Raw genomic sequence first — 23,557 nt, forward strand, 5'->3', positions numbered from 1 at the left:
GACCACTATTTTTGCGCGCTGCGCTGTTTCGTTTCAGCAGTGTTGTAAAACCTCCCTAGGGTAGCGCGTCAGTGTTGGTGGCTGTGCGTGTGCGAGCGTAAATGAAGAAAAAACAGCCGGCGGCAGCGGCGGCAACAGAAGCGGCAGAATTCAGTTTTCGCAATAAAAATAAACGCGAGCTATAGCTGGCCGAAAGTCGTGCCCAGAATTTTCACTTCCGCATCGGTTAACGTTAGACTTCTGTCATCATGTTCTGACCATCCGGCTAAAAACGTCCAACGCGCGCTCAGGAGTTGCCTTTATCAAAGAACCCCCGCCTCCTCGGTGCTCTCCTTTTTGAAGACCGTCGCGTGTTTTTCCGCTTAGATTAAAAATACATAGTTGAACCATCGAAAATGAGGCAACTATTCAGACGCTTGATGAACCACCAGTATTTGACGCAGGACCAGATCAATGGGTTCGACAACTACAAGGTGGGCCAGAGGATTCACACTCACAAAGGAGCATCGTGGGCGGCTGTACCTTCCTTCAATAGGGGGTGACCTTCCCGATGAAGCCAGAACCTAAACCAAAACCAGTTCTCTGTACACCGTACTTGTTTTCAATTAAAATTCTTTTTATAGAAAGCCACCAGGCCAAACAAAGCGAAATGCGAAAAAAAGAAAGCTATTGAAATAGTCGTTAAACTGATGATGGTGATGAGTTTCCCCTCTTTAATCAGAAATTTTTCTTACAGTACAGTGCCATTGATACCTCACCGCTGAGTCAGTATGTGATGCATCCCTTTTGGGATTGGCTAGTTAAGGTGAGTGCTCCACGGAATTGTATCACGCAAAAATCAATACTCATAAGGGGGCAACCCACCATTACAATCATCCACCCAATGCAGTTCTTTCCGCGCTGGTTTGCGCCCAACCTGATGACCTTTCTGGGCTTCCTGTTCAGCGCCATGAACCTGGTGCTGCTCTCCTACTACGACTGGAACTTTGATGCGAGTTCCGGCGAGGAGGGCACCACCCCCATTCCGTCGTGGGTCTGGCTCTGCACGGCCATCAACATCTTTTTAGCCTACACCCTGGACGGGATCGATGGCAAGCAGGCCCGCCGCATTGGATTATCTGGTCCGCTGGGCGAGCTCTTCGATCACGGTTTGGATTCATATACCGCCATGTTGATCCCGACGTGCCTGTACAGCATTTTTGGACGCAGTCGCGTGTATTCGGTGCGACCCATGAGGATGTACTACGTATGCCTAACGGTCTACTTCAACTTCTTCATTTCGCACTGGGAGAAGTACAACACGGGCATCCTCTATCTGCCCTGGGGCTATGACCTCAGCATGTGGGGGAGCACCGCCATGTACCTGGTCACCTGGTGGATGGGCTTCGAGCGCTGGAAGTTCGAACTGCCGCTGGGATCCTACGGAACCCTACCATTGGGCAATGTCATGGAGGCAGTGCTGCATGTCAGTGCTATGGCGAATCTTCCACTAGTCATAATTAATGTCTACAAGTATGAAATGCCAATCAATTTTATGAGTTCCCCCACTAACCTTCTATTTTTAGCTCTTATGCGCATCGCACAGGTCGTCTGTTGTCCTTTTGGGAGGCCGTTCGGCCCATGTGGCCCTTCATCACCTACTTCGTCATACTGCTCGCCTGGCCATATGTATCGCCGAACGACATCATGGAAAAGGATCCACGCGCTATTTTCATGCTTAGCGGCACAATCTTTTCCAACGTCAGCGTAAGTCCTTCACATTTCTTATATATATGGCATACAAGTGGAATTGTATTAGTTGATTCAGTTAACCTTTCGATTTGACTCTTGTGCGATAATTGTTTAGTTAATATTAATTTAGCACTGTCTTGGTGCCTGTAAATTGTAAGGATAAGAGGTAATCATGCCTTGCTTAAAATGTAATCGGCCACAGAAACGCTTATCAAACCGTGTCGCGTGTCTGGCCTGAATCATACATAATCTAGATAAGGCAGGTGTGTCTACATCTTTCGCTGGCCCCTTGGCACGGAGTTAACTGCCAAACAGCCATAGACCACATTTAATGAGTCATTTGACTTGCCTGCCCCATATCGGCATTTCACGTTGATATAACGAAAACGCACAGCGAAAGTCGTTCGGAATGCCACCCTTTTGTTGTGGTGGCCGTCGCTGTGCCAAGGACTTGGTGGATGAAAATCTGAACGAAGGTGGTCGCGAGTCGCTAAGGGAGACGATATACACCACGACCGCGGAGTATGAACGACCATTGTCCCTGAAGTTTTATGCCCGCCACGACTGGCCCTATTTTAATTGCACGGACCAAGAGGTGCAACGCATACGGGAGAAACTTGACCCGGTGTCACTGCAGAACGCGCGTAAAATTATCAGCCTGGACAAGGGCGTTGACGAGAAGTACGAGATGAAGCACAACACGCCGCAGCCCATGACTGTCAACCAGATATACGGATGGTACTCGGATAGAGCCCACCGCTATCTGAGGCGCGACCGCGGCACATTCGTCTTTCCTCACGAGAACGATCCCATGATTGAGCAAATTTTAAGGAACAAACTCAAACGCTCTTAAAGTTTCCATCTTGTTGCAAAGTTTAGTGCACTTACAGTTTAGATTCAGAAAATTTTTTTTTTTGAAATATGAACATTGTTCTGACGAAATTAAATAGTGACCAAATGACACTCCTCCTTGCTTCTTTTATTGCAGTGTCGTTTAATTGTCTCCCAGATGTCCGTGACGAGATGCGAGGCCTGGCATTGGCAGACGCCTATGTTTATCCTTTCCTTCTTGACGAGCCTGTGGATTCCGCTACTGGAGAGGCCGTTGCTATACTTGCTTCTAATTGTGACCACGCTGAGCCACTGGCAATACGGGGCCAGCGTGGTAAACCAGATGTGCGAGCATTTCAACCGGGTCTGCTTCACGGTCCATAAGCGAGTGCCGCAGGAGGAGCTCCCCAAGAAGAAGACTCTGCTGGCAGAGGAAATCAGCCAGGCAGATAAGCCACAAGCGGAGGAGCCATTGAAGAAAGATATATAAGGCATCGGATTGCGCTATTTTGGATTAGTTGCGAGTTATTTTGCAAGTTTTTCTGTATATCAAGGAGGCTGTTTAGTTAAACAATTCTTGTGAGATTATGTATAATTTGTCTTAGTTAGAATATATCTAAAAAATTGACTTTATATTAGTGCTACAATAACATTGGAGCCATTTCGGCACATTTCCAATGACTATTCACGTAATGCTCTCTTCCAATGATAATTTTTAAACTCGGTTTACGGTTAAATTCCCACTTGACGTTATCTGTAATCCGTATTGTATCCAAACTTCAAAGACCCCTTGTAGATCGATTGAATTTACGAGTAATCATGACAAGTGATCTAATCTGCTGCTAAGATATCCAATAAGTATTAGGTAGTAGGCTAAAGTAGCGGCCAGGCAAGTTTCAATCCGCAAACTCAATTTAACTTTGCAACTACAGAGCAGCTAACTACTTGTTCTAGCCTTTAGCTTTCCAACTTCATTGCTACGGTTACGCATATTTATCCTTCTAATTAAAAACGCTCGCTTCCGCTGACCTTGAATAGCAATCAATGTTTTATATTCGTCTAGAATAATTATCTCCATGCTTAATTTTATTTTGTTTCCATTGTACATTGTTTGAAATGCTCCACAAACACGAATACACGAAACGAACTTTTCTAACTAAATAACCGCAAAGACCTCTAATTATTTAAACACATAAGCATATTCGTTACTTTTAAACTTAAACCGAAACCCAATGTCATTCAACTGTAATGTGACGTCGTCCATAGCGCCACTGCACGCTTTATTGTATGGAATCTATTCATGTACCCCCCAAACGGGCTACCCCCCGCCCCAGTACACATTGTGTTAAAGACAAGACAGTATACAAATAAAAAAAAAAAGTATTTTGAAATTCTCACACCGAGTTCGTCATTTGATTTATCACCATATGCTGACCGCCTTTATCGTGACTTCAGATCACCAAGTGGACTGTTTGCCTGCCTACAGATAAATTTGTAGACCGTAATGACAGCTGAAAGTTTCAAATCAGCTTAAATGCTAAAAAAACATTTGGGATGGGGAATTTATTCTACATCTTAGTATATGATCACTGTGCCATTAGGAGTTAGCTTCAAGGATACGTAGGCCAAAGTTCGTACAAGGTATCTATGTATATGAAAGTAAGCATCCTTAAGATAGTTCATTATTACCGTACTGATGGTCGAAGTTTGTAGATCATTTTTACGAGTACATATAAGTACATATAGTGCTGCACCTATGTTTGGCGAAGGCATAAATCAATTGAATAGAATGCTCATGATCGGTTTGATATCGTTTGCTCAGGTGACGGGTTCTGGGGATGCGTACGTGACATGGTTGTTAGCCCAGTCAATGGGCGACCAAACGCTTCCTCATTAGCTAATTGGCGTGAAAATCAGCCACCAGACCCACTGTGCCGGGCGATGGGAACCGCGTTGACAGGCCCACCTCCGCCCGGCCCCGCCCGCCTAACGGCTGGCCAATATCAATAAGTCGAGATGTGGACGGAGAAGGAGATGGCTACCAAGTCACGCCGTCGAAATGGGCACGGCCGAACAAAAAGAGACGGTCAGAAAGTAAGTGGCATGAATAAAAGCAAAAACCAGAACGAGAATCGGGCAGAGAGAGAAGAAAGCCGCAGTGGCAGAGGAGCTGCACTGGAAGAAAAAATGCATAAATGAAATAATAACTCCGGGACTTATTATTTTGTAAGATGAAAAGGCAACTTTTAAAAAAACTTTGAAAAATTGACTTCGCAATACTTTTTATTCCATTTAAAAATTATTTGTTAAAGTTAGTTTGCCAAATCCTTCGATGGAAAACACCGATTCAAGAATCTATACGCTATTTGGTTCAGTGCAGCGCCGACGGCAGCGCCAGAATATGAAAGTTGCGCCTGCGCTGACATGAAAACTCTCCCACCGGACTGGGAATCAGTTGCGAGGCAGAAGCGCGCGAGTCAAGAACGCCGAGCGGACCAATTTGAGATCTACTAAGTGAAGATGGCCTGGAAGACTTTCACGCTTCTACCCCTGCTATTGGCAGCAGGTCTAGCTAATCCCTTGAGCTCCACAACGGAGCCATCTACCCCACCAGCTGCCAATCCTGACGTGCCGCAGATCATAAAGGAGGAGCACTTCCCGGCCATGGCCCCGGCCCAGGCTCTGGAGTCCAGCGGATCCAGTGGGCAACCCATAATGCTGCAACCTCCTCTCGAATCGCCCAGCGCAGATGAGGACGCACTGCGTCGCCGCACAATCACGTATGATCAGCGCCAGGAGGGGCAGTACAACATTCGTGCTGATCTGGAGAACTTCATGATCCTCCTGATTCCACCTGGACCGCAGGAGGGCATCAGCCTGCTGGAGCTACTGGGTCGCGGAAACACCAAGGGCAGTGGATCGCTCAAGCGCAAACATCCCGCGAGGAGCAACTCACTGAAGTCCTTCTACCAGAAAAGTCAGCTGCAGAAGTTGCAGCAGCAACAGAATCAGCGCCAATCCTCGCCAGCGGCGCATCTGCCGGAGTTCATTGAGGGTCGGTCGCCCTATCACGTGGACATCTCAGCCAGCGATCCGGAGCAGGCTCAACGCCTGCAGCGCCAGCAGGTGGACGTGCTGCCTCCGCAACTGATACCCATGCCGCAGCTAATTAAGCCCTTCCACTTGGAGGCGGAACCGGAGTTGATTCAAGCTCTGCCCCCCGTCTCCGCCAGCAGCAGTGCCGGTTCTAATCTCCTCGAGAGCTTCAATCATCCCGGATCGCAGTACTTCCGCAGCTCCCGCTCCTTGAGAGGCGATAGCTATCTGGATACCAATCGCCTGACCGGCGGCGATTATGCCAGTCCGCGCTCCATTAGTGCCCCCATTTACCGCAGCGATCTTGGCAGAGGAGCCAATGGCCTTTACCCCCCCATCGACGCACCCACCTACTTCTCGGACCAATCGCGCTCCTGGCAACTGGACGAGGAACCCACTCGGGCACAAGCGGTGGAACCGGAGATCGTTAGCTTCGATCTGTTGGCCGACGACGACCTGGCCGAGTCCCGAACCCTCCTCCGGGACGGACTGGCGCGCTGCGCTCGCGGAGAACGTCGTGATAGCTACGGCGAATGTCGCCAGATCGAGGGCTATTAAGCGGAGGAGTGAGAACGCCAGACTGCCAGCTTAAATGTTAGTTTCATACATTGCACACTCTAGAATTAAGCCGACGAAATTGTCTTATTAATAAATACGAAAACATAATCGACATTGAGATTAAACTGCTCGTTAGTAGGAGCAAATATGGGAGATGATTTATTTGCGACTAACATTAAGCACCATTACATGGCTAATAACTTTTTGTTAATAGTTAGCTTCAGATTGCAAATCACCTTCTATGTAGATGCTCCAACGGCGGAAGTGGGCACTGGATCTAACGGTTCGAGTTCGGCTTTAATGATGCGCTGAAGGATGAGGCTGGAGTCTGGATAGCCTTCCTGGGGCCATAAAACGGCAATTACTGTCCAGAGCCAAAGGCCAGGTGCTCCATAGTTTGCGATGTACGCGAGATTTATGTGCGAAACCAGTTTGCAGGTGGCTGCCAGCCCCTTCCTGTGGCCAAGTCATTGAACCCGCGCCCAGAACTGCACCCAGACTAGATAACTGAAAGAGATCTAGCTGTGTCTATTGCAGGCGGGGCAATTAGCACTGCCATAAAGATTTTGGACTTCTTTTTGCGGCAAATTGAGGTTATTGGGTTAACTTTTTTTGGAATCATGCTTACAGAGATTGGGTTACTAAACAAATTTAAATTGGCGCAAGATGAGTGAAAATAACTCATCACAATAATAAAAAAAGAAGTTTCTTCTTGAAACTCAATGCGATATCTGCGAACGACAATGGGTTAGATGAGGAGCCGGAGAAGATCGAACACAAGGCAGATAGTTCCTCTCGAATGGAACGGACTTCGAACGTGGCTGCTGGGAAGCATTAGAAATGCGCGGAGCTAAAGATTCCCACAGCAACCTGGCAATGCGGAAGTCTTTGGGCTGATTGGAGGCGGCCATTGAACTGTGTCCATAAATCGGGTTTTCTTGGTCTTCCAGTCTCCAGTTGTGGTCCAGGTGGGCTCGCCTTCACAGCGGCCGAGAACTTGGAATCATTCAACGCACGCCATTGGAGCACATCGGTCCTGCGGTCTTTTCGCTTGGGCAACATCATGTGCAAGTTCACCAACCGGCTGTTTGTGTTCGCCCTGCTGCTTGTGGCACTTGGAAGAATTCTGGCCCAGCCCGTTGGCGGCAAGACTAGGCCAGGGAATTCGAGGAACGTGATCAGCGACTTGCTGGACGTCTTATACGACGACTATTCCGAGAATGGTTTTCAGCGCGAGGACATTCTATACGACCAACGGCAAAAGGGTGGGGAGAACTATCAGTTCAAAGTGGATGGGGTCGTCATCGGAATGGCGCCTCAAATGAGCTCCAGCTTGCTCTACTCCATGGCAGAGTCCTACTTGAGTGAGTACTACTGTAATAGAATCGAATTGCCGACATAACACTAATTCCACGCCAGGTGAAATGTTGTTGCGCCAATCTACACCGGATCCAGATTCAACTCAGATGTACGAGAGGGATCCTGAGACCGACACAGACTCTGGTTCCACCGAGGGCGTAACTAAGATTCCTGAGCTAGCCCAGATTAATTTGGAAAGCAGACAACATCAAATTGTAGCTTCTCAAACTGCCAGCCGGTTAGTACAGCACTAATATGTAATTCTGCTTAGAAACTAATTAAAAGATGGTTTTTGCTCAGATCTCCAACTCAACTGCTCCAATTGCTTAAGATGCTCAAAAGTTCTAAGGCCTAAAATGATATCTTTAGATACTATGACAAGAAATTAGTCCTAAGTTCTTGGAAAATACATAGCAAATAAAATCATTCTTCGAATTTAAATTTCCGTTGATCCCATTGGTGCTGTTCCACTGAACAATATTTAAAAAGTTCAAAATCACTGTACAGTACTTGGTATTTTAAACATCCATCACTTTTCCATTCAAAATATATAAATATTGAAAAGCATGACATACGATGTTTTTTTTTTTTTATTTTAACTTAGTGTGTCAACTATCTTTATAAAAAAAATTAAAATTTTCTGGGAATCCAATAGAAAGCTCAGTCTGGAGATGAATCCTCGAAAGCGGAGCTAATTTGCAAGCAAGACTCGGCATCCAATAGTGGATATCTGCAGATCGTCCGATTTGAGAACTCCGAAATCATATGCTTTTCATTCCTATTTTCTTTAGATCCCGGACAATTGATTTCTGTTTTTTTTCTGTTTTGATTTTCATCATCGATTGATTAATTTCCATGAGGACATTGTTTTCAAAGCTTTTAAGACCGCGAATAAATCCAGTCTCATTCAGTAAAGATTCGTGAAGGCAATTTCGTGTGATATCAAGATATATATGTATATTCGGAAATAATGTTCACGTGAACCTCGCGATTTGGAAGTTCAATCCTTTGAAGGATTGAATGATTAGGACGCCATCCTTTATATGTTTTAGATATAAATATCACCCTTCACCTTCTCCAGTTTGATACCTATCAATATTACTAGGGAATGCATTACGACGGAATTCAAAACATCTTGAAAAACCTCCAATTACCCCAGTTCAGATTGACCGTTTTATTGCCTCCCATTTTTATAGTTCCGAAGAAAATTACGAACGCAGAGGCATCATTTTAGATTACCTAGATTGCCAAGTTTCATAAAACAAAACCATCTTTAGATTAGGTTTTCAATATTTCGGGTTTGCTGATTTCGATATCGATAAGAAACTGACGTATGTATGTGTGAAGTTTTAATGGGTAAAAATATCGATATTCTGGCGAAATTTTATGTAAAGCAAAATGTGAATGTAAAAATACTAAAAGTGGTGAGTTCGATAGAGCCGCGTAAAAATATTTTCATTATCGATAACCGAAGTATTATTAATCTTTGCCAAAGACCAGCTTTGGCATTACAATACAATTTTGGGGATAGATTAACTAGTGCAGCCCAGCAGGCAGCACCGTGATTTGCAACAATTTGAGCCTCACTCATTCAAGAACCTTCCAGCAACTAGTTCGCCTAGTATATATACCTGCTCTCACCCAGCTGCACTTGTATACACAATCGAACGGCCGAACAAAAACTACGCAGTAGTCGAGAGCTCCAAATTAATAGAATCCGTCACATAAATTCGCCGCAACAAGTTAAACGAGAATAAAAGCGTCAGCATCGATATATATACATACATATATTCAAAAGTCTGTCGAAACTACAGAATACGTTGCGAAAATGCCGGAGAAGCTGTTGAAAATCACCTACCAGGGCGCTGGACCCCAGAAAAAGATAAATGCATACCTGCGGATGCCCTCCCAGAATTACACCATATTGCGTCGCGAAATCGAGCTGTATCTTTTCCAGGAGCGCCAGTTACCCAAATGCGACGTAAGGACCTTCTGGATCGGTGAGTTTTACAATGAAAATGCCGCAGAGTGAATGTTTGCTATACATACAAACAGTTATTCGCAATTGCAATCGAGTCGCAAAGATTGCAACATATGTGCATGGTATAAGTACATTCGTTTCCATACATAACTGCATCCGTCCGAGCAGTGCTGACCATTTAGCTTTTAAGTCTCGTTACTTAAAAACCAGCCCAAATTATTGCGTACTTTGCCCAACAAAGCAGGGATTCACCTAGATAGTATTCCTGCTCAATGCTTATCATTGGCAAAATTGTGTTGACACATTAGCTGATAAATATGTACATATATATTTTTATGGTACAAACGTGGTCAACATATTAGATGCACTGTTTCATAAATGGCACACATACAAAACATTTTTGATTTTACATATTTCTGAATTCTCGAATTATACATATATATTTTAAATACATCTAACGCGCTTTTTAATTTGTAAAGTATGTGTACATGTACTCATATACATTTACATAGATCAAACGGGTTGTGCTGGTACAACCACAACTGTAGCTAATTTGTCTAACTAGAGCCCTCAGTGATTCACCTTTGATAACAAAACTTCACTGATTCATAATTGATTTTATTTTCCTTTGCCTATTCTAACTTTTGCAGACGCTGATAAAGATGAAATCGAAATAGTCAACCAAAATGACTATGAGATTTTCCTGGCCAAGTGCGAGAGCAATATGCACGTTCAGGTGGCTCCACTGGCGCCCGTAGAGGAGCCAAAGGCCACCAAGCAAGAGGGTTCTTCGGCCAACGCTGAAGCTCCTTCTGTCGACGATCCGAGCAATTTCACCATCCACGACGCCGTTGAATGCGATGGCTGCGGCTTGGCTCCCTTGATTGGGTTCCGCTACAAGTGCGTTCAGTGCAGCAACTATGATCTTTGCCAGAAATGCGAGTTGGCTCACAAGCATCCTGAGCACTTGATGCTACGCATGCCGACCAACAATGGACCCGGTATGGTCGATGCCTGGTTCACAGGTCCAGGATTGGGACGCCGCAGTGGCCGGCGCTCCAGGGGACATTGCCCGTTTCAGGAGACGAACCAGGCAGATCCTGCTGGCGAACCCGCAAGGGATAGTCGCCGTGAACGGCGTCAGGCCCGCCGCCATGCCGGAGTCTTGACTCAGTTTGTCGAGATGATGACCAACTTGCCGCTGAACACAACAACGGCCACGGCACCAGCCGAACCGCAGAAACCGAAGGCTGCAGAACAAACTGAAAGTCCTCCACAAGCTGAGCCCACTGTTACCGCTGAAAAGGCAGCTGAATCCGAGGCCAAACCAACTGAGCCGAAGAAGGTTAACACTGATCAAAGTGTCCCTAGAACCGAAGATCCAGTGACGACTCCACGTTCCACTCAGCCAACTACTCCAGTGATTAATCTGGATAACATTTCGCAGATTGTGCCACCCGAGTACATGAGTGCTGGCATCGAAATCCTTAATAACTTCAGCGAAATGTTTTCCAAGATTATCGATACCACTGAGGGCGGTGATTCGGGAATTTTTGCGCCCTCAACGACTCCCAGTGCTGAGAATAAGAAACCAGAAGAGCAGGGTCAATCCAGTGGCCAGTCGGGGGCATCCTCGGCCAACCAGTCAGCTGTTCCCTCTGCCGCTCCATCGGCTAATCAGTCTAATGTCCCATCTGCTAACCAGTCGGCCACTCCATCAATTTCTGGTTCGATCCCTGATGCTCAGCTTGAGACAGAGCCCCTGAATCCTAAGCCATCGGAAACCACCACCGAAACAGAGCAGGAAAGACGCCGTTCAGACAGCTTGGATCCAGAGTGGCAGCTTATTGACAATGCATACTCTGCAAACAATAGTAACTTGATCAATCTGGACACAACCAATCCCACTGCTGCTCCTCAGGAGCCGGTGCGTGATTTTGGTCAGCTGGGCGAACTATTGCGTCAGCACATGAATGAGGAGGCTCGCGTGGAGCAGGCTTCGGCCAACACCCAGACTGCTCAAGTTGATACGGTGAGTACATCGACCTCGACCACATCGGTGACCACCAATAGCGTCGGCACCTCCCCAGCAGCTCCCGACGACAAGCGCACGGTCCCCGTCTACCACACTGGTAAGTGCCGAATTAAATAACTAATCGCTTTGTATTAATTATGTCTCCTAATTAGATGAAAGCATCAATAAATCGATCCATGCCATGATGGCCATGGGTTTCAGCAACGAGGGCGCCTGGCTAACCCAGCTCCTAGAGTCGGTTCAGGGCAATATCTCAGCTGCCTTGGACGTAATGAACGTATCGCAGAACCGCAACTAAATATTCATATTCAATATCGATATATCTACAATGTATCTTCAATATCTATAGAACCCAATGAAAAAGGGATTTTACTTTATCGTATCAGTTTACTACGTAGCTTAGTTTTTCTGTGGTGCTAGATTTATCTCGTAGCCAAAATAAATGTGAAAATAGATATATGTTATGTTTTAAATAATCAACAAAATGTTATCGTATATATATGTATGTGTGAAATTGCAATAAAGGCACAAAGTAAAATGATTTAAAATGCCTGCTTTATACCTGATATGGTTTTGTTTAGTAGAGTACGATTGACAGACAACAAAAGCCTCCTCCACTTAGATAATGTGTTTATACGTATGGTATAAATCGATTCTGGTTTTTCAGAGTTCAAATCCGCAAAGCACTCGAATTATTTCTTGAGTGATACACAAATCCACAATACTGTGTTTCGGAATTCGATTCGTTTCCTGTAGTATTGATATTCCAGTGTGAACACTACTCGCTTGTCGAAAGAGCCTCAAAGATCTTCTCTAGCTTCTGCTGCATCTGATCCAATAAAATAGTCTGTCGCCAAGCCGGCAACATCTCGCACAAATCTCCGGAGTTCGTAATTTGCAGTCGTAATGGTGGCAATAAATGTGAAAAATTTGAAGAGCTTCTGGTGGTGTGCCTTCCACTGTCGCCGACCGAATCCCGTGTTATATCCGAACATTTGAGATACCATCAGAACGAGGAATCCGGACAATCCGAAAAATCGATGAAGCATTTTCAAGGCGAAGCCACTGTTGATGAAATACAGCGGAAGACCGCTCAGAACGCTACCCAGAAGAAGAGCACAACCGATTATACCTGATGGGCGAAAGATGGAGGCATAAATTATCATTATATTTGGGAAAAGAACCGACGAGAACACACCGTAAAAAGCATGGTTGCTCTTAAAGTGACGAACGGTGGCATTGGGGTCTTCCCGTTTGCGCTCCAGCTTCTGCCATGTCTTGATTCCGATTCCGCCGGCTCCGACCAGGAATGCCAACAGCCCCAGGACGGCGTGCAGGCGGTTGAGGTTCAATGGACCCAACGAGGACTCCAAATATGCGCTATTCCGGACCAGCAATGCTTCGCCCATGAAAAACACAAACTATAATGAAATAGAAGATAGATGGAACAATGATTTAGGACGGGTAAAAATTTCAGGAGATAGTAAACCAGTTTATATTTAGGTCTTCCGGGTACAGAAAACTCTCACTCGAGAAATATATATCCTTGAAACCATTAGATTATTTGTTAACCGTGGCCTCAAACTTTCACTTTTTCACATATGTTTCTAAATCTTTTAATATCCGAAATCAAAATACTTACGCCGATTGTGCAGTAGAAGGCATGTCCGGCGGTGTGCACCAATTTGAGCACCAGACACTTGTAAACAATGGCTACGGTGATCCCCGCCAGAAGCACATGCGAGATCAGTGTGCAGAAGCCAAAGTAGAGGCCTCCATAGGAACCTTGCAATTCGGCAGTTGTCATTATGCTGAGGATGTCTTAGCTGTGCGAAAATCACTTATCTGCTACGTGAGATGCGCACGTAGAACCGATAAGACGAATCCAAGTATTTGGGCACCATAAACCGAAACCGAAGATCGCGACTGCTCGTGGCGGTTGTTAGAACGCTTTTGAGAGTCTGACGGCATGGAACAGCTGGAAAAAGCCATCGAAAGCTCCGCCAGCGTTATCCGAAAAATCAAACTTTCAAAGCCAGTGGAGCGCGGCGTTTGCAAAAAGTGACTCAGCGGATCGACCCGTTCACGTGTTTTTCACCTTGGGGCGGGAAAGGCGGCAGCGGCCACAGGTGGCAGCGATTGGCATTGCTCTCCAGCTGGACGACATGCGATTATCGGTATTTTTGGAGCAATCTAAAACCGGATTGGATAATTGACCGGCGTTAATCATGGTGAATACACCATGAGTGATTCCCAAAAACAGAGTCAAGGGTGTTGCCATTTCCTAATTAAAGATCAAATTAAGTAATAACAAATCTAACCGAATGTTGAATAATCTCTCTATTTCAAGTTCTGCGTTTAGAATATATATTTACGTAGACTGAACTACGTTAAATTGTGCTTTTTAGGTCCACCCTAAATAGTTGATTTCGATGATCGATGTTGTGAAATTGCTAGCAAAAGCAAATGCGAGACGAATAAACAGCAAAAGGAGAAACAAATAGAAAGATAAGAAGCGAACAATATGATTGGGAATATCCCACAATAACACTTTCCTACAGCGCATTTGTACTAATACAAAATATACGGTTAAATAAATTTTCATACTTATCCGACTACAAAAATAATATCTATTAAATTGGTCATTTTTTTGAGGTAGCGTTATGAGATTTGAAGGAGAGGATTAGCAGAGTTTGAGTAGCTCTACATATGTACCATAGATAGTTCTGTGGATTCATTTCTATTTTCATTTACTTTAGTGATTAACCGAAGAGATAGACATAATCGCGACACATGTCCATGTATGCCTTACTATCTCATATTTATGTATGTAGATGCCAGTTTTTCGGCTCTCCAAACTTAAAATATACCGACTAGGAATTTGGAATAATAAAACATTTTGTTCAGCTTTGCGAACTTTCAATATTATTACGTATACAGTTCACAAAAAAAGGTTCAAGATTCAATTATTCCTGCCTGCATATACATATGATGTATTAGCTTTACAATAGCTTTAAAAAATAGTTTTTTCATAAAAATATTTGTATATTCAGTTAGTTATTATGAGCGTATTTTGCAGGCAGTATACTTTCTGGGTGAAAGCCAAGGAAGATTACTTGTTACAAGCAAATTAATTCACCATACATCACCACAATTTAATTAATCATGAAATTACAGCGTTTTAAAGCTAATTCCTTTCCTAGATTGCAGCGTATTCATATCACCCAATATCACTACTTATAGATTACACGGAACCGAACCGCACGAGAGAAAGAACAAACGGGGAATCACCAAGAGAAACGCAGTTGAGCGAATATCTCTTATATATTGGCATTACTCATCGCTACATTATATACCCGTTTCATTTGCAAGGCAGTGTGAAATACAGCCAAGTGACGTCATCATTCGGCAAATCAAGAGAGCGACATCTAACAAAACAACAACAGCTGACTCAGAGAGAGCAGGAAAGAGTTTTCGATATATATGTACACAACGCCTAGTCAGTTGGTCTCCGTATTTCGATTTAGGAGGCAGTTCCGTTAACACTGCAAATCAACAAGTCCAAATAATATTGCACGCACGTCATTTGCCACACGACAAAAACATAAATATTTGTATTCAATTCATATATTGGGATTTTACGCGAGATCTTCGCAAAAAATCATTTGGGCTTTTCCAAAAACCAGATAATGTACGTAAATTATTTAAAAGGAAAATCTATATTTCAAATCATTGCGAAACACGAAGCGACAGTTATTGGTGACAATTAAAGTGTTAATTATCGAAAAACCCCACACGAAATATGAATAAGTTGTTATAATTTGACTATTGCATGACGATAGTTCTGTGACAAATAACTGAAATATCACTCATGGGCAATCAGTAATACCAACTTTCTGTTCTTCTATACAGTCACGCCTATTTGTTCGCCCTTTATTCGTAATATTCATATAATATATTCATTTCTAAAAATGGTGAAATTCGAAACATTAATTTTTTGCAATTTTTTAGCAGTAAATCCCTATTTCCCATTTATTAGTCCAATTATGATTGAAACTGGCCCGAGTGAATACTCGAATCAATATTTGAAAATATGATGAAAATAGAAACATTCATCTTTGGTGTTTTTGAACAGTAAATTCCCATAAATCCATCCTGTATTGTATTCTTTTGAACAGTATGTTCCCCTAACTTCCTTCTAAAATCAAATTACGAATGATTTTTAAGCTGAAATTGGTCCAAGTGAATACTCACAAATGTAATATTTGTAAATATGATAATTAGAAATAATCATCTTTGATCCCTTTGACCAGTAAATTCCCATAAATTCCTTCTTAAATCAAATTACGAATGATATTTCAGCGGCAACTAGCCCAAGTGAATACTCACGAATGAATATTGATATTGGAGTGCCGGCGTTTTTTGTGGCCATGTTATTATTGTTAAGGTTTTGTTTGCCCAACTCGCGTCATCGATTTCAGTGGGCGCACCACATACACCGCCACACACACACACACACACACACACACCACAACAACACACACTCTGCCAGTTTTATTTACTTATAATTTTTATCAGTTTTTTTTTTTACGACTTGCTCGCCCCACTGGAGCTCGGCTTCGTCTGCCGGGCCTGGGGTTTTAGAGTCGCTCGGTATTATAACAAATCCGTGGGCCATCGAACCGAACCAGTCCCAGCTCGGCTCTGATCCCAGTCGGTCGCAGTCGCTCAGTCGCTAACCAAACTTCCGCCAGCATCGATCCCGCGCATTATAGCCTTATAATATCTGTGCTCTTATTTCCCATCCTTTTTGCCCTCATTTGACCACCAATCCAATCAAAATGCGTCGCGCAGACGCTTTTGCTGTCTCGCTTTGTGTGATTTTGGCCTTGCTGCAGACGATGGAACCGGTAAAAGCCGAGGGGTAAGTCCATATACCACAAATACTATACTATATGATCGGATCGATTTTAAAACACATCTACGGTTAGAGTATTAGTAGAGTCGGGTTAGGAATTCGCAAAAATATAGGCGATAATCAAAGCCAGATATCTAAAACTATAGTTCTTTACAAAGCTGGCCTATAAAACGTATTGTTCTTACTTCGGTTATTCGGTTGATAATTTGAATAAAAACTGATGGCTAAAAATTTTAACCATTTCCCTAATACGCTAGTGGTTGGATTCCCGTCTCACTCGAACACTTAAACACAGATTACTGCAATCCAAACTATATTATCTATGTTTATTACTTATTACCACTATTATATTCACAGTCACTGTATGGCTGTCGTCGAATATTTCAATTAATTAGGTATGCATATATGTATACAGATAGGGCCGTTTTTAATGAACATCAAGGTAATTAAGCTGTTATTTATACGCAAAATCACCTATTAGCTTAATTGTTTATACCATCTGGTTTGTCCTTGGATTTATAGGAGAGTTTTTTTACGGTTTTTACAAATCACTAACCTAATAACATTTTGCTCTACATTTTTCAAATAGTAATTTAACTTTTAGATATATAATTATGTATATAGCAAATGTTAAACATCGTTCCTTATCACACCTATAAGATTAAACACTAGACTTCTGTCCACGTAGTGACGATGAGCACCTAAAAGGGTGAATTTGGGGAAATTCAATAAAATTGAAAATCTGGTACGATAGTCCGATCACAACTATTCACTCACTTCAAAAATATTCAGAATTTCTTTTTTAAAGAGGTTTAGTTACTCCGAACTAATATCTGGTATTTAATTTTTGAGTTGAAGGTGCCATCGCCACTTTAATCTCACCTTGTTGAGGGGTGTTTTATTTTCTTCATTTTTGTTGAGCTCAACTTATGATGCTAATTGAGTTTCACTGTAAGCCATTTTGAATATGGATTTTTATATTTTTTACTCAAACAAGAGGATCACGTCACATACTTTGTTTGCCTCAATGGTTTCGCTGATCAATCTTTCACACGATCTTAAATCTGTACTTTTTCCTGTCCCGCCAATTATTAGTAATTAGAAACGAATATGAAGGTGGGTTATGGAACACACTTAAAAATGTCATAAACTTGAAGTCTAACATAAAAGGCTGGAACAAATCTAATCCAAAAAAGTTAATGATGTTCAGGCTAACAATATTGGTGTACGTGATCGGGGACTGTAAGTGCGAGAAAGATTGCTAATCGCAAAAGCTGGAATTATGTAATCTCTAAGCCGGTTTCATACTTTTCAGTAGAAGATCAGGTTCTGGGAATATTATCCGTTATATATATATATACATATATATTTCATCATTTGCTGTCACAGATCAAAAAAACCATAACTCAAAAACCTAAACCGAATCTTAGACTGCCTTTTAAAGATTGGGAACATTATCAAGTCGAGGTTAATGGTTTTAAGTTTCATTTCTGTGTTTCCCTAGAGATTAGACAATATACATTTATTTTTGAATTCTTAGAGCATGGTCAAGAATTTGATATTGATAATTTGAATATTGATAGCTATAGTTACTATCAAGAAATACAATACTATATATTATACAAATACAATACTACAAATATTTCCAAGTGGATATGTGTATGTTTTTTTCTCTTCTTGGAATTTTTTATGGCCGAATTGTTATTTGATTTTATTTTGTTTTTCATGACAATAATGTTGATGTTTTCTTTGCTTCCAGCAAGTACACCATTGTGGGTCCCGGAACCATCCACTCCCACCGTGACTACAATGTGGCCGTGGCTGTCCATCAGACCAAGGAGCCAGTCACCCTGAAAGTGGGCATCACTGGACCCTCCTACAACAAAACTGAGACCGTGGAACTAGCCACTGCCGGTGAGTTCAAGCAGATCACCTTCAAACTGCCCCCATTGGAGGCGGGTGAATATAATCTGACGGCGGAGGGCGTCAAGGGACTGGAGTTCAAGAACTCCACCAAGCTGAACTGGGAGAATTTCAAGCCATACATTAAAATCCAGACCGATAAGGGAAAGTACAAGCCCGGTGATACTATCAACTATCGTGTGATCTTCCTGGACGAGAACCTGCGGCCGGATACCGCTAAGGATGAAGTGGTGGTTTGGTTTGAGGACTCCAAAAGGAACCGCATCAAGCAGGAGAAACACATAAAGACCACCGGTGGCGTCTACACTGGCAAATTCGAGCTCTCCGAGTTCGCCACATTGGGCTCCTGGTCCCTTCATGTTCAGAATGGAGATCAGCACCACGACGGAGGTATTTACTTTGGGGGTCGTAAACAATTTGGAGGATTTGGTCATCGCTGGCATCGCTCGGATGAGCTCGTCAACTTTGAGGTGGAGAAGTACGTGCTGCCCAAGTACTCCGTCAAAATGGATGCCACGCAGCAGGTTTCAGTGCGAGATGGCGAGTTCAATGTCGTCCTGAAGGCCAAGTAAGTATTACCGGAAGTTTTATGCTTTAGGACATTCTTATATCAGCATTATCCCCCAGCTACACCTATGGTAAGCCCGTGAATGGTAAAGTTCTTGTCAATGTCCATCTGGACTCGACGAGCAGTTGGGAGAATGTGGACGGCAAGACAGTGCAAACGGACTACCCCGGACATTCTGTTGTTGGCACCGCCGACATGGTCGGAGGCAAGGCCAAGTTGACCATGGATCTCAAGGACTTCGCCAGTTATCTGCCGCACAAGACCTCTTCTTCATATGCCCAGATTACGGCTACCGTGGAGGAAGACTTCACCGGCGTGAAGCTCAATGAAACAGGCGGTGTGCAGCTGTACCCCTATCGGTATGAGATGTCCTGCACTGACTACTCCAGTTGCTTCTCCTTCAAGCCCGACAAGGAACATGAACTTAACTTCAAGATTACATATGTCGACGGCTCACTAATTACAGACACCAAGTCTGTTGTGAAGGTGGGTTAGAAATCTTAAGAGATCTGTCACTACTTATAAATTCGTTTTAACTCTAGGCCAAGTTCACTGAAGGAATTCGACGCAATTATGCTTTCTATGCCTTTGGAACAGATCATCAAGAACCGGAATTGCCAACGATTGAGAAGAAAACGTTTGTGTTTGAAAGCCATTTGAATGCGTCTGGTGTGGCGCCTTTCAAGGTGGTTCTTCCCGATTTGCCGGATATCGCCAACTTTACTCGTTACTATAGCATTGAGCTGGAGTTCGTCGATGAAAAACGAGATCTGTACACCACTTATCCCTACAGGGAACCAAAACAGATTGAAAATCCTAGCTCTGAAGAGGAAAAGGAGTGGTTCAGGGCAGAAGTTCAGAGGCCCAAGGACGTCTGGAAGTGAGTACAGTTGAGTTGAGCAAGGGTTCCACGATTTTAAATAACCATATACAATACTTCTATTGCAGCCTCAAGATCGGGCAGGAGTATCAAGTAATCCTCAACTCCAGTCGTCCGCTCAAATACTTTGTGTACAACATTGTGGGACGTGGAAACATATTGGAAACGAAACGTGTGGACCTCGCGGAACCCCAAACGACCGTCAACGTAACCATTAAGCCCACTTTCCTCACTACTCCCTATGGTCGGGTGTACTTCTACTACGTGGATGAGACAGGAGAGTTCCGATATACCGAGGAAACATTCAGTGTGGAGGTCGAGCTGCAGAACCAGATCGAAATCAAGGCTCCCGCGGAAGTTAAACCGGGTGCCGACGTTGCACTGGAGATCAAGACGTCGCCAAAGTCATTCGTTGGATTGTTGGCCGTCGATCAGAGTGTCCTTCTGCTGGGCAGCAACAACGATTTGAACAAGGAATCCTTCAACTGGCGCCTAAATGGCTATGACACCTCAACTCCCTGGCAGGGTGGATACTCCTACTACCCCGGAGAGCGAACTGGAGTCGTGACTATGACCAATGCCTATTTCTTCTATAATCGCACCGCCCCAGACTACAATATTCGTACGTATAAATTTGTCATAATAATAAACCACATTAATTTGCAATTATTGGAAGTTACAGAAGGATTTGGTGGAAGCTCTTTCGCCATGAGAAAGACTACAGTGGCACATGATAGTCATGTATTCCATTCCGGTGCTGGCGGACCAACTCAGGCCGTGGGATTCTCCGCCGAAAGTGCGTCTGCATCTGCAGCACCAGTAGTGCGAAAGAATTTCGCAGAGACCTGGATCTTTGCCGATATCGAGAGCACCGAGGAGGAGGTGTTCAAGTGGGTAAAGACCATACCCGATACGATCACCAACTGGGTGGTCACCGGCTTTTCACTGCATCCCCAGAAGGGATTAGGTGTCACCAATGATCAGACAAATATCAAGACATTCCAGCCGTTCTTTGTCTCCGTTCGATTGCCATACTCCGTGAAGCGAGGTGAGGTGATCAATGTACCGGCACTGGTCTTTAACTACCTGCCCAAGACACTGGACGTGGAACTGACCCTGGACAACGAGGATCAAGAGTATGACTTCGTGGATGCCTCGAATGAGGTTATTGGTGACCAGAAGCGTACGCAGAACATCAGAGTGGGCGCCAACGAAGCGGCAGGAGCCTCATTTTTGATCCGACCCAAGGTCATTGGAAATATTTTGCTGAAATTCAAGGCCATCTCACCGCTGGCCGGAGATGCTATACACAAGCCGCTAAAGGTAGTGCCCGAAGGAATTACCCAGTACCAGAACAGGGCATTCTTTATCAATCTTAAGGATACGGGTGAGTTTAAGAACACCTTCGAGCTGGAAGTGCCGGAGGATGTGGTCCCCGACTCCGAGCGTGTGGAATTCGGATTGGTGGGTGATCTCTTGGGACCAGTGGTCAAGAACCTTGAGAACCTGTTGCGATTGCCCAGCGGTTGCGGTGAGCAGACCATGTCCAAATTGGTGCCCAACTATCTGGTGAGGGATTATCTGAAGAGCATCAAGAAACTCACACCTGCATTGGACACTCGCATCAAGAGGAATCTGCAGGACGGATACCAACATATGTTGCACTATCGCCACGACGACGGCAGCTTCAGTTCCTTTGGGCCCACCAAATGGAGGCAGGAGGATCCAGTGCGCAATGGTTCCACCTGGCTGACGGCCTATGTGCTGCGCTCGTTTAGCAAGATCAAGGATATAATTGACTTGGATGAGCAGATCCTGGCCAAGGGCTACGAATTCCTGTTAACTCGACAGGCAGAAAATGGTAGCTTCACGGAACACGGAGAGTATTTCTATAGCTCCCAGCGATCTCTATTGACATTGACCGCAAATTCCTTGCTCGCCCTGCTGGAGGAGGAGAAACCGAACCAGGCTGCCATTGACAAGGCGGTTGCCTATCTGAGCGCCAATACTGCCGAGTCCATTGAGCTCCTGCCCAAATCCATTGCCATTTATGCCCTGCAAAAGGCCAAGGCGCCGGAAGCTGCCAAGCAGGTGGCCAGTCTTAAGTCCCTGGCCAAACACGAGGACGATCGCACCTGGTGGACCGAGGATCTGGATAAGCTGCGTGCCTCCAAGAACTGCGGACGCTGGTGGTGTTGGATCTGGAGTCAGGATGTGGAGATCACATCATATGCGCTGCTTTCCCTTCTGGATTCAGACCAGGAGACAGCCGACTCTGTTCTGAACACCGTTCGCTGGTTGATCGCCCAGCGTAATGGCTTCGGAGGATTTGCCTCCAGCCAGGACACGGTTGTCGGCCTCACCGCCCTCATTAAGTTCGCTGAGAAGTCGGGCTACGAGGCGGCCAAGTGGGAGGTGACCGTTTCCAACAAGGGAAAGCGTGAAAAGACCGAGAAGCTCAACACATCGGAGGAAAATGACCTGCTCCTCCAGACAGTCGAGTTCCCACAGGGCACCAAGTCGCTGGAGTTTGAAGCCAAGGGAACTGGAGCTGCTATGGTCCAGATAAGCTACCAATACAACTTGGTGGAGAAGGAGCCGAAGCCGAGCTTTAAGATTCAGACCACCGTTTTGCCGGAATCGTCGCCAGCCAATTTGGAACTAAGCGTCTGCGTGGACTACGTGGAGGAGGGCGAGTCCAAGGAATCCAACATGGCCATTCTGGAGGTATCCCTGCCGTCTGGTTATACTGCTGATGAGGATAGCTTCGCCGACATCCGGAACATCGAACGTGTGCGGGTAAGTTTCAGAATCCTTAATACCTGTACACTTTTCTCTTCAATTACCTATAAATTATTCGCTTTGCAGTTGGTGGAAACCAAGAACGGTGACTCCGTGGTGGTCATATACTTCGAGAATCTGGCCAAGAACGAAGAAAAATGCATTCGCATAGAGGCGTACAGAACACATGCGGTGGCCAACCAGAAGCCATCATCGGTGGTCCTCTACGATTACTATGACACGAACAAGAAGGCCACCGAATACTACTCCATCAAGTCGAAGCTCTGCGACATTTGCGAGGGTGACGACTGCAAGAGCAAGTGCTAGAGTATCCAAACCAAAAGGAATCATTAATACTTTCTATCCTTACTTAAAATAAAATTGTGATTATAATGTATATACAAAATGTCTCTTTTACTGCTTTGGGTTACATAAGAGTTATAGCGTAGTGACGAAACGCATCAGTCAGTGTGCTAATGTCCAAATCTTAATGTAGAAACAGTTTATAAGGACCATAAACCAATTGATTGTTTTATCGTAATTAGTTTTCAGTTAGGGAGTTCTTCAACTAACAAGTAAAGGAAGGGACTTTCAGATTCTGAGTTCTGGGATACAAAGAATCAATTTGGATTGCACTTATTTATGGAGCTCGAGAAAATGGGAATGCTTCTGAGCATCAAGCTAGTTGACGAATAAAAAGCCATTAGGTGATCAAACATTGATTAAGAGAACCCCTAAATTAAAAATGATTGTTAAGCGCTTATTCACTTATTATTCAGCTTGGTTAAATCTTACTAAAACTTAGATGGAGGAGATCTTCATTGTTAAATGGGACACTGGGTGAAAGTCTGTGCAACAGATTAGTTGTTTTACCGTAATCGAAAAGAATTTACTTG

General features: G+C 44.2%; 7 protein-coding genes and 1 long non-coding RNA gene across 13 annotated transcripts; 7 read left to right on the plus strand and 1 right to left on the minus strand.

The window, feature by feature from the left end:
* Positions 1 to 65: 65 nt before the first annotated feature.
* Positions 66 to 3,950, plus strand: CG33116 (uncharacterized protein). Its single transcript, NM_176060.2, has 5 exons — positions 66 to 473; positions 737 to 805; positions 890 to 1,512; positions 1,566 to 1,746; positions 2,720 to 3,950. The coding sequence occupies exons 1-5, from the start codon at positions 396 to 398 to the stop codon at positions 3,050 to 3,052; spliced, it is 1,284 nt and encodes a 427-aa protein (NP_788074.1). The 5' UTR covers positions 66 to 395; the 3' UTR covers positions 3,053 to 3,950.
* On the plus strand, positions 2,035 to 2,691 carry CG31697 (uncharacterized protein). Its single transcript, NM_165310.2, has one exon. The coding sequence runs from the start codon at positions 2,141 to 2,143 to the stop codon at positions 2,582 to 2,584; it is 444 nt and encodes a 147-aa protein (NP_724209.1). The 5' UTR covers positions 2,035 to 2,140; the 3' UTR covers positions 2,585 to 2,691.
* Positions 3,951 to 4,551: 601 nt separating the features above from the next.
* On the plus strand, positions 4,552 to 4,810 carry lncRNA:CR45455 (long non-coding RNA:CR45455). Its single transcript, NR_124384.1, has one exon. It is a non-coding gene; the product is annotated as a long non-coding RNA:CR45455 (long non-coding RNA).
* Positions 4,811 to 5,011: 201 nt separating this feature from the next.
* Positions 5,012 to 6,327, plus strand: CG13082 (uncharacterized protein). Its single transcript, NM_136140.3, has one exon. It carries the CDS (start codon positions 5,083 to 5,085, stop codon positions 6,214 to 6,216), a length of 1,134 nt encoding a protein of 377 aa, NP_609984.2. The 5' UTR covers positions 5,012 to 5,082; the 3' UTR covers positions 6,217 to 6,327.
* An 866-nt stretch (positions 6,328 to 7,193) lies between these two features.
* On the plus strand, positions 7,194 to 8,127 carry CG13081 (uncharacterized protein). 2 transcript variants are annotated; one of them, NM_001299158.1, is made up of 3 exons: positions 7,194 to 7,580; positions 7,636 to 7,813; positions 7,876 to 8,127. In NM_001299158.1, exons 1-3 carry the CDS (start codon positions 7,280 to 7,282, stop codon positions 7,928 to 7,930), a joined length of 534 nt encoding a protein of 177 aa, NP_001286087.1. In that variant the 5' UTR covers positions 7,194 to 7,279; the 3' UTR covers positions 7,931 to 8,127. The 2 variants fall into 2 exon arrangements, with proteins under 2 accessions (NP_001286087.1, NP_609985.1); NM_136141.2 differs by having other exon boundaries at positions 7,876 to 8,013.
* A 927-nt stretch (positions 8,128 to 9,054) lies between these two features.
* On the plus strand, positions 9,055 to 12,135 carry ref(2)P (refractory to sigma P). 2 transcript variants are annotated; one of them, NM_001014491.2, is made up of 3 exons: positions 9,055 to 9,575; positions 10,207 to 11,688; positions 11,744 to 12,135. In NM_001014491.2, exons 1-3 carry the CDS (start codon positions 9,404 to 9,406, stop codon positions 11,887 to 11,889), a joined length of 1,800 nt encoding a protein of 599 aa, NP_001014491.1. In that variant the 5' UTR covers positions 9,055 to 9,403; the 3' UTR covers positions 11,890 to 12,135. The 2 variants fall into 2 exon arrangements, with proteins under 2 accessions (NP_001014491.1, NP_476700.1); NM_057352.4 differs by having other exon boundaries at positions 11,744 to 12,045.
* Positions 11,963 to 13,546, minus strand: CG10337 (uncharacterized protein). The gene is made up of 3 exons (NM_136142.3): positions 13,234 to 13,546; positions 12,790 to 13,012; positions 11,963 to 12,723 (listed from the first exon to the last, which is right to left on the minus strand). The coding sequence occupies exons 1-3, from the start codon at positions 13,396 to 13,398 to the stop codon at positions 12,392 to 12,394; spliced, it is 720 nt and encodes a 239-aa protein (NP_609986.1). The 5' UTR covers positions 13,399 to 13,546; the 3' UTR covers positions 11,963 to 12,391.
* A 1,547-nt stretch (positions 13,547 to 15,093) lies between these two features.
* Tep4 (Thioester-containing protein 4) lies at positions 15,094 to 23,038 on the plus strand. Of its 4 annotated transcripts, none has more exons than NM_001273662.1 (8): positions 15,094 to 15,282; positions 16,446 to 16,515; positions 18,269 to 19,000; positions 19,060 to 19,486; positions 19,543 to 19,880; positions 19,949 to 20,502; positions 20,557 to 22,679; positions 22,749 to 23,038. In NM_001273662.1, the coding sequence occupies exons 2-8, from the start codon at positions 16,493 to 16,495 to the stop codon at positions 22,986 to 22,988; spliced, it is 4,437 nt and encodes a 1,478-aa protein (NP_001260591.1). In that variant the 5' UTR covers positions 15,094 to 15,282; positions 16,446 to 16,492; the 3' UTR covers positions 22,989 to 23,038. The 4 variants fall into 4 exon arrangements, with proteins under 4 accessions (NP_001260591.1, NP_001260589.1, NP_001260590.1 ...); NM_001273660.1 differs by having other exon boundaries at positions 20,563 to 22,679; NM_001273661.1 differs by lacking the exon at positions 15,094 to 15,282 and having other exon boundaries at positions 16,280 to 16,515.
* Positions 23,039 to 23,557: the final 519 nt, after the last annotated feature.

Source organism: Drosophila melanogaster, chromosome 2L (assembly GCF_000001215.4).
Source record: "Drosophila melanogaster chromosome 2L".
NCBI lineage: Eukaryota > Metazoa > Arthropoda > Insecta > Diptera > Drosophilidae > Drosophila > Drosophila melanogaster.

Bases quoted from the DNA above. Each gene is read 5' to 3' on its own strand.
- CG13082 (NM_136140.3), top strand. From the start codon at position 5,083: ATGGCCTGGAAGACTTTCACGCTTCTACCCCTGCTATTGGCAGCAGGT.
- CG13081 (NM_001299158.1), top strand. From the start codon at position 7,280: ATGTGCAAGTTCACCAACCGGCTGTTTGTGTTCGCCCTGCTGCTTGTG. The intron at 7,581-7,635 runs GTGAGTACTACT...ATTCCACGCCAG, and splicing joins CATGGCAGAGTCCTACTTGA to GTGAAATGTTGTTGCGCCAA. The intron at 7,814-7,875 runs GTTAGTACAGCA...GTTTTTGCTCAG, and splicing joins GCTTCTCAAACTGCCAGCCG to ATCTCCAACTCAACTGCTCC.
- CG10337 (NM_136142.3), bottom strand. From the start codon at position 13,398: ATGACAACTGCCGAATTGCAAGGTTCCTATGGAGGCCTCTACTTTGGC. The intron at 13,013-13,233 runs GTAAGTATTTTG...ATTTCATTATAG, and splicing joins CCTTCTACTGCACAATCGGC to TTTGTGTTTTTCATGGGCGA. The intron at 12,724-12,789 runs GTGTGTTCTCGT...TTCGCCCATCAG, and splicing joins GAGCAACCATGCTTTTTACG to GTATAATCGGTTGTGCTCTT.
- CG31697 (NM_165310.2), top strand. From the start codon at position 2,141: ATGCCACCCTTTTGTTGTGGTGGCCGTCGCTGTGCCAAGGACTTGGTG.
- CG33116 (NM_176060.2), top strand. From the start codon at position 396: ATGAGGCAACTATTCAGACGCTTGATGAACCACCAGTATTTGACGCAG. The intron at 806-889 runs GTGAGTGCTCCA...CACCCAATGCAG, and splicing joins TTTGGGATTGGCTAGTTAAG to TTCTTTCCGCGCTGGTTTGC. The intron at 1,513-1,565 runs GTATGAAATGCC...TTCTATTTTTAG, and splicing joins GTCATAATTAATGTCTACAA to CTCTTATGCGCATCGCACAG.
- Tep4 (NM_001273661.1), top strand. From the start codon at position 16,433: ATGCGTCGCGCAGACGCTTTTGCTGTCTCGCTTTGTGTGATTTTGGCC. The intron at 19,487-19,542 runs GTGGGTTAGAAA...TTTTAACTCTAG, and splicing joins ACACCAAGTCTGTTGTGAAG to GCCAAGTTCACTGAAGGAAT. The intron at 19,881-19,948 runs GTGAGTACAGTT...CTTCTATTGCAG, and splicing joins AGGCCCAAGGACGTCTGGAA to CCTCAAGATCGGGCAGGAGT.